This window comes from Pundamilia nyererei, unplaced genomic scaffold, assembly GCF_000239375.1.
Source record: "Pundamilia nyererei isolate P.nyererei 1_Seehausen unplaced genomic scaffold, PunNye1.0 scaffold00052, whole genome shotgun sequence".
Classification (NCBI taxonomy): domain Eukaryota; kingdom Metazoa; phylum Chordata; class Actinopteri; order Cichliformes; family Cichlidae; genus Pundamilia; species Pundamilia nyererei.
In genome coordinates this window covers 3,459,597-3,471,147 of record NW_005187453.1, presented here as the reverse complement: position 1 = coordinate 3,471,147, position 11,551 = coordinate 3,459,597, and the positions used below count along the sequence as shown (strand labels likewise).

Here is an 11,551-nt window from a genome sequence, read left to right as displayed (position 1 = left end):
TTGAAGTCCTCTTTTTCTCGGATGACTGATCAGTTCATTTACTGCCTAATAGAGCTCTTTTAACTGCTGCCCTTTTTAGAGAATTGTTTTTGTCATATATTCGTGTAAAGATTTTGCTCTAGTGGAACTCCTCCAGTGGGACACTGTGGACTGGCTTCCTTCGATAGCTCTCTTGGTAGAGCGCTGGACTAACATGGGAAGCTTTAGGTCACTGGTTTAAACCTGCATCAAAGGTGGCTGTTGATTTAACTAATGGATATCTAGATAGATGTTTACATGAATGTTAACTCCATATTTCACTCTGTGGTATTAAATATTTATTTAACAGAATGTATTTGCACACCTTGAATCCCATTACATAAGCAGAACTCCACTGGAATATCTGTTTGGTACTGCTTAACTAGTCAACATACTGTATGCAGCATTGAGCCCATAGCTTATACTCATTAACTACTTGTTATGTGTAGTTAATACATATAATTAACACACATATTAACACATGATTTTGTAGTCAATCATGAATGTTGGTGACTTTTGATGGACCAGTGTTTGTGAATAAAATAGGTCGTCCTAATGAGCTATGTGTGTGTGGCTTCCTTCAATAGCTCAGTTGGTAGACCAGAGGACCATAACATGGTTATTAAGTCATAATCTTAGGTAGTAGATTATGCTGGCGTTGTATCCTTAGTTGCTGGTTCAAATCCAACTCGAAGGAAAATGTTAGCAAAGCCGTAAAATTTTCTTTTCAGTTCCACTACTGTGATTTTTTACTACTGAACTTTTTGCTGAATTGTGCTTATCATATAATCATGTTAAGATGTTGTAGTGCGACTACTTCAGCGGGTCATTGCACAGGGTTTGCCTTCGTTAGCTCAGTTGGTATTATGCAGGACTGTAGTGGGTTACTTGTAAATTTTTACGCAACTGGTTAAAGTCTTGCTTGAAGGAACCCTTTTTGTTATTATTAACTAGTCAAGACACGGTTTACTGCAGTAAGCCTATACTACTACTCCTGACACACCACAACATCAAGCCCACTCAAAATAATTTCTTCCCATGAATTCCTGTGAACCAGTGGAAAATACCAGCTTTATGTCTTTATATGTCTGAATTTCTTCCATTTTTTTCATTACAAATTTCACAAGAACATTTTAGAAGTGGAGGTTTACTCCGTATAAGGTCTTTTATTTTGAAAGCTGAGCAGCTTCTTTATTCTGTTCCTGTGTCTGACTTTCTGCCCTCTTCTTCTGCTCTGCAGTTATCTGTAAAAAACAAAACAAAACCAAAAAACAGTACTAGTGTCTGGGCTTGTCAAACATAATAAGACCAAATAAACCAAACTTAAGAAGGTAATTATGCCAGTTTTGAACCTATGGAATTTATCTAAACACTCACTACAATCCTCTGCTCTTCCAGCTGAGCCGTCAGAGTGATGCTGCATAGAGTTTCAAATACAGCTGTTGTGCACAATACGGGGGTGTTGTTTCAGGAAATCCCTTTGCTTACACATTCACTGAACATCCACTGTTTCTGTGTCATCAGGTATGACGAAGAGCAGGCGCAGAGCGAGAATGCTGAGCGTGACCTGCGGAGCCGTTCCGGTCAGTCACTTGGGTCAAAGGGCACCAAGGGGAGTGCAGGCGTTCGCCCCACTGCCGCCACCTGGAAGTAAAGCGATAATTTTTCCCTAAAATTGACTTCCTGTACAACACTCCAGGGACCTTCTGTGGTGAACCACTTGGACTTCTTTTTTTTTTAGCACATTGGACAGATGCTCCCTCCGTCCACATTTCACTGACTGTGGCACAGGGAGCAATGGCACTGCTGCTCAGTGAAGAAAAATCAGCTATGTGCTCACATTGAGAAGGTTGAAAAGCTTGTGTTTGTCACTGTTTATATGAATGTAAAACAAAATAAGTGGAACTGACAGTGCTCTGACAGGTTTAAGGTCAAATCAAGTAGGTCAAATATCACATACAGCAGCGGTTTCCACACTTAAGACAAGTGCTGATGAAATCTTCGGAGATGGACATGAAGGATTACTATGCATGACATTGGATTGCTGACACTTTAACTTGACCTTCCACACCGGTGCTAATGAGAACATACACTGTATGGTAATGAAGTGGTATAAAGTTATCAAATAGAAGTGATTTAAAGATTTAATTTATTAAAAGGCAGTCGATAGGCAGAATTAGCAGTACTAAATGTTAACAGACTTTATTCATTTTTTGTACGTTCATTATCAGTATGTTTTGCGGGGTTTTGATGATTGTATTCCTCTTGCACTTTATTTCTTTACATGTGCTTTAAAAAGTATGTCTCATTTCGAGTCTGACCCGTTGTCACATCTGCTGAAAATTTAAATGCTAATTATATGTGTTGGGATGTTTTCTTATTGCCTGCTCATTTCCTTCAACTACTAAAAAACTGAAACACTGATGAAGAGTTATCGTCCATCTTTCTGATAACTGGATTTGGGGCTAAATGATATTGGCGACAAGCTGAGAAATAAATCTTGGTCTTTTAAAATAAAGTTACAAAACTCCCTCTTACCTTACTGATTCTGTTTTGGGCTGCTGCTAACATTTTTTCTGTAATTTTTTACTTTTTCCATGAATTCACTAATGACTTTGCCTGTGAAATGATATAAGATGTATTAGAATGAATTACAGAAGGTGTAACTTGAAAAGGTTTTCAAAAGTTCTGCATTTATTACTACTTCCACTTCTAATTCAAGTCAACAATCAGGAGTATTATCCATGATCATTTTCTCCAAAAAGCAACGAAAAGACAGTGAAAGGGTTTAGAGAATAGTGTCTGCCATCAAATTGTGATTAAACAAGGTTGAAACAGTATGATTCAGCTCTGTCCTGACACAGTGTCCTTTGTGCTGTTTTCTGTGTAATTAAATGCTGCTTTTCTTTAGTTGCATTATTTGTGCGGAGTCATGATTTGAAATAACAAGCTGTGTAAAAAAGTACACCTTTCTTTACTTTACTAAATTCATTCTGTTTAAATAAAAAGCTGTCAGGTTACTGTTAGGGGGAGGGTTGTAGTCTTTGTTGAAAATAAATGTGTAATCTAGAGAATAATCAGAGGTCAAGCCTTCAAAAAGCCTAAGACCTATATGTTCTTGCTGTTGCCACAGCAGCAAAGCAGGTCTCTGCATGGTACTGTTTTTTGGTTATCAGCAGGTTGTCAAGTGGTGTAAGCTGTACATGCTGTGGCCTGTGATTTCTGACTGAAGTCCCCAAAGTAAACACTCTGTTTTTACGAATCAAATTTAAATTTAGAAACCAAATTTACTGGAAGGTTAGATTCCCACGGCTGCTTGTCTTTAACCCCTTTACAAACTTTTGTGAACAATACATGAACAGAAACTCCTTTAAATGTTTTTTGCTTTTATATTTCAATAAAATATCGTGCTGTTGATGCGCTGATAAACAGTTATGGTTGCAATTTGTCAATTTGTGTGTATTGACCCTTCAACAATAAGAGCAGTCAGTTTATTTGCATGTCATATGTCATCTGCTGGTGTGAAAGAAATCTATTGTTCATTGGAAAGTGACCATTGCACATCTCTGTTAATCATATCTTAGCTCAAGTTACAGAATTAGTCAATGGGCTTTACATGTGTTATTTTGGTGGAAGCACAAGGCGGTTATAACTTCCTATTTCTGAAAAGCCATCTGTGGTTGTTTATTTTTTTTAATCATCTTTCATTGATAATATTTTTTCACGGATTCATTATCTGAATAAATATTTGTAAGAGGATGAAAAAAACATGCCTCCTCCGATTCCACAGTGTACTTTCTGATTTTCAGAGGAGAATTTGTGTCATTCTGTTGCTGATTCATTTTAATAAAAAAAAAAACATGGATATCGTCAGCAGCGATACATAGGAACAGAGGCCAGCAGCACCCAGTTCTCATATCTGGTGAGATTTAATTAGAGTCCCCCCCAAAAATTACCCCAAACAGCAGTAGATGTGCTATATTGTTGGCTCTTTGTACCTCCGTATCTATTGTTTTCAGATGACATGGTCTGGAGCGCCACAGACCTCACAGTGGGAACTACTAACTTTTCATAAATAGTAATCTAAAAAAGTTTTCTGGGGAATGTGACGTCAGAATACGCGTCGCGCTCGTTTGCATAAGAAAATCTATCTTGACTAGTCCAGCATCGGAAGTCATGTGATTTCAAAATAAAGTGTGTGACACCGAGACTATCGAGAAACAAATGCACCACTTAGGTTGCCTAAACAGAATTCATCTCTGCTAAACATTTTTTTCCAGATTAGTTTCTTCAGATTACAAGTGCAATATTATAATGAGGCCACAAGTAATTTTTTTCTGGTTTAAAATAAGCCTTTGAGGGTTGACTCGCCCTATTGGTCCACATACAGTTAAGGCCAAGTGTCTTTTCTTTTTTTTCTTTTTGCCATTTCATTAATTAAAATGTATTTTAAACCTGTATAAAAATATTTTTGGAGTAAATCATTTAAAAAATATATACATAAATGAAAAATCCTCCATATACATATATGAGGGAAAGAGAGAGAGAGAGAGAGAGAGAGAGAGAGAGAGAGCGAGAGAGAAACATAGAATACATTACCACCATGACCATGATTTACTTGCAGTGTTTCTCTTTAATCTGAAGACATACTTTATATGAAGATTTTGGAAGTGGCTGATCATTGGAACTGTGGCTGGATGACAATCTCTTGTATAATTTTATGTAAATACCATGATAGTGTGCTGTTTAAATCTAATATTTATTATTATTTATTATTTATTTGTATTGTTGTGGTGTGTTTTATGGTATAGCATCTTTGTTTTGAATATGCTATAACCATAAAATTTGTTTACATACTTATTTTATTTTCCAAAAAAAACCTTGTTTTTGTTAAAAGTTGCAAACATATGAGCACAAATATTTTCAAGCGAAAGCTGTAAATTCAAACATTATTTATGGAAAACAAAAAAAGGACTTTTTTGTTATGCATTTCATTATTTAATTGTTTTAAAGATCTCACATGAGCTGTTTGCTCAATAAAGTGTGTAATTTAAATTAAAGAGGTCTCCTTCAGCTCTATGATCTCTGTGAAACTCTGCTTGGCGTTATATATACGTCATCGCCTGTCCTCGCAGTCTTATTGTGAAAATCTTGACCGGATGTGCAGGGTCGTCTGCTTATAACTGACACGGCTATTTCAGTCAGTTGATCCATGGTGCCGCTGCTGAGCAGAAAAACGGCGAAAAGATTTGTAAATTGGTACCACTGGGACCAGTAACGCTTCATTGGATCATAAATCCTCAATAGGACCAGTTTAAGGTAAGTTTACATAGATACTTTTATGTTGTGCTCTATTACTAACTTACATTTACTAACTGAAGGGGCTGTGGCTTATTCGCTAATGTTGGAGCTAACTGAGGGCTAACTTTATTAATTCGCACTTGAAGGAAGTTGGCTTTACAAACACGAGAACCGGTATTTAGTCGTGGGAAAGGTCAGATAATGGTAGCGCTAAAGTGGTTTCAGGTGTGTCATGGACTGTAAAAGTGAAGTTGAACTAGTTCACCACTGACTATTATCACGGTTGCAGTAACTTGGATATTCCGGGGACCTGTAGTAAGACTTAAGCCAGCACAGTTAAGTGGTAATGTACTAAATGTCACCGTGATTTATGTGGGAATTTATGTTATTGTTATAAAGCAGAGTCGGTCAGCTGCTTTAAGCTGTTTCACCTCAACTGTTCTCACGTTTTTGTAATGCGAGTTTAGAGCTGAAGTGGTAAAGGGCGGGGCAGGTTTCGCAAGTAAAGATAACCTCCTAGCTTGCACGCTGTGCTCGCAGCATTACATAATTTTAACATTTTCCGTGGAAACTAATAGATTGGTATGTTTGTCTGAGCTCTGACACATGCCCTCTTGATCTGCTCTGCTCAGTTTGCTGCAGTGTCATCTGGCTGCCAAGTTCTGCCCTCCTCCACTCCTGTGCTGCACATATCCCGCACATATCTGTGTCTATATTGCTCAGAGCTTTGGGGACGGACTATAACAAAACACCTAATGGTCATGACATTTGCCATGAATGAGTGGAAGTTATCAGTCATCATGTAGCAGGAGAATTTAGAGATGGATACTAAGGCGGAGATTTGAGGTCCTTGTGTTTTGTATGTGTAGTTTTGTTGTCAGGGTAAAGCAGTAGTGAAAATGCACCTGGTTCCTTTTTTTATGGGGGGGGGGAAGACATCCAAAATGATTGGACCTTCACATAATCAAGCTAAACTTAGAATGGGTGTTCCAATTCAGGCTGAGGACACTTCACTGCATTTTGAGGTACTGTTGTTGGTGTATTCCCACGAAGAAGTTAAATGACTATGGGCCTGCAACACTTAATGAGACTATCTTTACTAGAACTAGAATAAATAAATAATATGCTACTGAGTTCATCTCATAACCAAACTCCCCCGTGTTTTCACAGTCTCTTACTCTTGTGCTCCTCGACATCATGATGGGTGTTTTGTGCAGCTGTTTTTCCTCTAAATAAGAAGTTTTGGTGGCCACCAAATATATTTGGGCTTTCCAGGGTTGGTTAAAGAAAAGTAACTTTATTTTTTCTCTAAGTAGCATTTGCATTTACTTGGGCATAAAATCTGTGCCCAAGAGGACTTTTACATTGGTGTTTTTTGACTGAAGGCTTTCTTTTGGTCCTCTTGACTGAAGCAGTGAATGTAAATATTGTGTTCGTAACTGGTAGATAATTGAGTTTTAAATTGAATTAATCGCCCAGACCTAATTCAGTTCAACATAATCCTTATTTATTTTAGATTAGGACTTCTTATTACAGTTTAAAAAAGAGTTCTTTCTGTCTCCCTTTATACCAGCCTTCTTCTCTTTAGCTTCCCCTTGGAAACAGAAGATTTGGGGCTTCTATGAACACCTGGATGGTGCCTGAAATTACCGTATTAGTGCTATCCACTCTCTGACGTGATGTATAGGAAGAAGCAGGAAAAACAACCCACTGGATGAGCATTTGCCATTATAACAGTTAGGGGTGTGCGATATGACCAAAATCTCATATCCCGATATAAGAATTCTATCGTCCCGATAACGATATAAATCACAAAAATGTAACACTTTCTGTAAATTCTGTGAATCTCGGGCAGCTCGCCTGCCGGAAGTGTTTCCAGCTGCGCGTCATGTAGCTGGAATCAAGTGTTTTAACAGATGCATGAAACTAAATTTTTAGACATTAGTTGTAACAGCTGCCGTTTTTGTTTTTTTGTTTTTTGTAAGTATTTATTACACAGCGTGCTGCGGGGAAAAGCCTCTAAGGTTTGAGTCTAAGGCTTTGTTTTGTTTTTTTTGTTTTTTGTTTTACTTCTCATCCGTAAATAATCTGCTCTTTCACGTGATTCAGTTTATTTTGAAAAGTCTCAACAGGATCTTGAGCTTTATTGTGAAAGGTTTATGTGGAACATAAACAAGCGGACACGTGATGGTGTTACCTTCGTTGTTGCTAACCACAACGCATAAAAACAGACGCTTGTCCATCCATAGTGTGGTTACATAAAATATAAGAGAAAGAGAGAAGTTTAAGAAATTAATATAGCCACTAGAATGACCATCAAAACGATGAGAAAATATTGCCATAAACAGTTTATTTTCTGACACCACGAAACAAACGTAAAATGAAATGATAGCTGTTTTTATATTGTCATCCGATATATATTGTTATATCAACAACACTAATAACAGTATGTAAAGTACAAAAAATAAGTATTGCTTCTTTTATGCCAATCCACTTATAAACAAAAATAAGGATAAGAAATTGATTTGTAACAGTTGGTAGATTACTTGTTTGCGGTTCTTTGCTGTAGGGCTGCCACGATTAGTCGACTAGTCACGATTACGTCGACTATCAAAATCGTCGACGACTGATTTAATAGTCGACGCGTCATTTGAAGCTTTGTAAGATCACAAAAGACGCAGGAATAAGTAGTAGGATTTAAGAGTGTAATAACGGACTGAAACAGAAGATGGCAGCACTGCATGTACAAGGATGCCAGCTGCCGTTAAACCCCGAAGAAGAAGAAGCGGTGTCCCAGAATTCATAGCGCAGCCCAGCTCAGTTTCCAACAATGGCGGCAGCTAGTTAGTTTTAATATTACTCTTATTATTCTTTCTGGGTCACAAAATAAATGTTTAACGTATATTTAGGTGAGAATGTAACTGTGTAAACCTCAAATATCTGCTCAGTTTATCAAGACACCATATATTTTCAAAAGCGCTCCGATGTTTTCAGAGACATCTGTTACCCACTAGCTCGATAGCTAGGCGGGGGCAAGGCTCACTAGAGCCGTGAGAACACCGGACTCCCAGCAGATCATTTTCAAACGCACCGCTGTCTTTCGCTGCTCAGGTTAAACATTATATATAAGTCACTTAGATAACTTAAAAATGTTATTGTTTGGCTTTTTTTAGTTTTTTTTTTTTTCTTGGTTAATTGGTTTTGGCTGAGATTAAAGTTATAGTTTTTAAACAGCTGAATAAACGTCAAGCAGAAAACTGATTATCAAAAATGTGAGATGCTGGAGAATATTCTCCGGTGTCCCGTTATATTTTAGATAGCATGGAGTTTATTAAACTTCACCGAAACAATCTGTAAATTTCATTAAAATTTATTAAACTATAATCTTGTCTTTATTTTTAGTTAGCACATACCTTACACACTTAAAGCTGTAAGCTAATGATAGTTCTATAAGAGCAGATGAATGCTTGTGCAGTAAGCTGTACGTTTTACGTCCAATGGATGCATGATCTGATTAGTCGACTAATTGCAAAAATAATCGGTGACTAGTCGACTATCAAAATAATTGTTTGTGGCAGCCCTACTTTGCTGAAGACTTTGCATACTGCTCATAATGCAAGACTGGGGCTTCCACAGGAAAACATGCCTGGTGGTGATGTAACAATCTCCTCTTTCCCTTTCATGTAATACTGGATTTCCCTCCATTATGTTTCTCTCCATGCTGCTGGCATACCGAGTGGAAAGTGCCTGAAATTGTGGAACAAATGCCATTGTTTTTCCTTGTCCACTGAGCAACAGGGGGACTGATCAGTGATGTCGAGGCTACAGTTAACTGGGTGTTGACGGACCAGCGGTTTCATTGTGTAGAGATCTGAGGCTTCTTAACTATAGTTAAGTTCTACCAGTGATGTCTGTAAGGGCCACAGATGCTGTTCTGGAAAGGCATATTCCTTTAAGAGCAGCTGTTGAGCTCATGTGAGGAAAGGAGGGCAGAGTTGACTGAGAGTGATAGATATTAAAGGTCATGGCCTGTGATTTTATTTATTTTTATTTTTTGGTGGATACTACTACTACTCCTGAGTGCACAAGTTGTTTTTTTCTTTTTTTTCCCTCCTTCTTTAGCACAGTTGGTATTAAACAATGCCCTGCAGTGAAAGTGCAATATTGAAGGGATAGATCAGCTCAGCTGCACTCTCCACCACAGAGATTGCAGCTGCTTTGTACTACAATAAAGTAAAATGGAAACATGCAAAACCAAAAAAAAAAATCACCCTTGCTCTGGTAAGTAACTTCCATGTGATTAGCTTAGAGCACATATTTCATTTTTTGCATTGTTTTGTGTATGTCATGTATGAAAATGGTTGAAGTTGCTCAAACATTTAGTCTACCCTCCACATAAAAAAAGTATCATAGCTTCACAACTAATCAATTTCCTGGTTCTTTTACCTCTTATGGTTTGCAGTAAGGCTGCCACAAACGATTATTTTGATAGTCGACTAATAAGATCATACATCCATTGGACGTAAAACATACAGCTTATTGCACCAGCATGCGTCTGGATTTGTATAACTACCATTAGCTTACAGCTTGAAGTGTTTAAGGTATGTGCAAACTAAAAATAAAGACAAGATGATAGTTTATTAAACTTTTAATAAAATTTGCAGATTGTCTCAGTGGAGTTTAATAAACTCAGCCGTCTGCTCCTTGCTATCTAAAATATAACAGGACACTGGAGTAAATTCTCGACCATCTCACAGTTCCGTTTAATCAGTTTTCTGTTTGACGTTTATTCAGCTGTGGGAAAACTATAACTTTAATCTCAGCAAGACCGATTTACTAAGGAACAAATAAAACGCTAAAAAAAAGCCAAACAATAACAGTTTTAAGTTATCTAAGTGACTTATATATCATGTTTAACCTGAGTAGCGAAAGTCCGCGGGGGGTTTGAAAACGATTTGCCGAGAGTCCGGTGTTCTCGCTGGCTCGAGTGACCACTTAAACCCCCCAGCTAGCTAGCCAGCTGGTGGGTAAGAGATGTCTCCGAAAACGTCAGAGCACTTTTGCAAATATGTGATGTCTTGATAAACCGATCAGATATTTGCACAGCTACATTCTCGCCTGAAAACATCTTAAAAGTTTATTTTGTGACCCAGAAAAAGTAATATTAGAACTAAGTAGCTGCCGCCATTGTTGGAAACTGGAATTGGCTGGGCCGCACTATGAATCCTGGGATGGGTTGGGGGTTGAGCTACGCTGAGGAAATGAAGAACGCATTTGTCGACCGCAGTTGGAGGCGTCTTCGAATTTGGGAAGCCTTCGTCACGCTGCTGTAACGTAATCGGCCTCCAAAGGATGCGGCCTGAATTTGGACACAGCTACGAAAACGGAGTTGCTTCTTCTACTTCAGGGTTTAATGGCAGCTGGCATCCTTGTACATGCAATGCTGCCATCTTCTGTTTCAGTCCGTTATTACACTCTTAAATCCTACTAACTCGTGCGTCTTTTAGGATCTTACAAGGCTTTAAACAACGCACCGACTATTACATTTGTTGTCGACAATTTTGATAGTCAACGTAATCGTGATTAGTCGACTAATCGTGGCAGCCCAGTTTGCAGGCAGTTAAATATCTATCAATCCTGGAGTCATTAGTGGCCCATTCAAAAATTCTTGCAAATCTTATCTGAGGAAAAAATATAGCAAATGTGGATGTGCCTTTTCATTTCATTTTATAAGTTGTGGGTTCTTGCTTATACTGGCAGATATCCAGACTAACATGTATTTGTCAGGCAACAAAAACTGACACAGAAGTCATCAGCATACCTCCAATTACTGAATGCATTTAGATGGAGGCAGAATGAGATTGTGTCACATGAATGGAGCAATATCTGTGTTTCACTATTAAATGTTGTTTTACTGAAAATGGCCATCGTATCACAAATCCTCATCAAACCACTTGCTTTGTATCATCTGGTGTTCTGATTATGTTTCTCAACCACTGATACAAAGACTGCTTTAGGCATGTGTGTGCCTGTCGGCTGTATATATGTGCTCATTTCTGTGGTGCGTACGTCCTGTTGTTTCCTGCTTTTCTGCTTCATTCATTACTATCTGTGACAGTCTGCAGGGCACTCTGAGGAACATAAACATGCAATATTTTAGATAGCAAGGAGTAGAGCAGGGCGATATGGCCAAAAATATTTATCACGATATATATTTGAAAATTTGCGATAA

At 38.0% G+C, this 11,551-nt stretch overlaps 2 protein-coding genes across 3 annotated transcripts in view; both read left to right on the top strand.

The window, feature by feature from the left end:
- ttll1 (tubulin tyrosine ligase-like family, member 1) overlaps positions 1-2,555 on the top strand; it is a 38,281-nt gene extending 35,726 nt beyond the window's left edge. Inside the window, exon 10 of the mRNA XM_005733514.1 lies at positions 1,543-2,555. Within this exon, the coding sequence (XP_005733571.1) occupies positions 1,543-1,672 (130 nt within the window). The 3' untranslated portion in view covers positions 1,673-2,555. The remainder of the gene's footprint in view (positions 1-1,542) is intronic.
- Positions 2,556-5,176: 2,621 nt separating this feature from the next.
- Positions 5,177-11,551, top strand: part of pacsin2 (protein kinase C and casein kinase substrate in neurons 2) — a 25,818-nt gene continuing 19,443 nt past the window's right edge. For both annotated transcript variants that reach the window (XM_005733513.1, XM_005733512.1), the window contains exon 1: positions 5,177-5,337. The gene's annotated coding sequence lies outside the window, so the exon portion shown is untranslated. The remainder of the gene's footprint in view (positions 5,338-11,551) is intronic.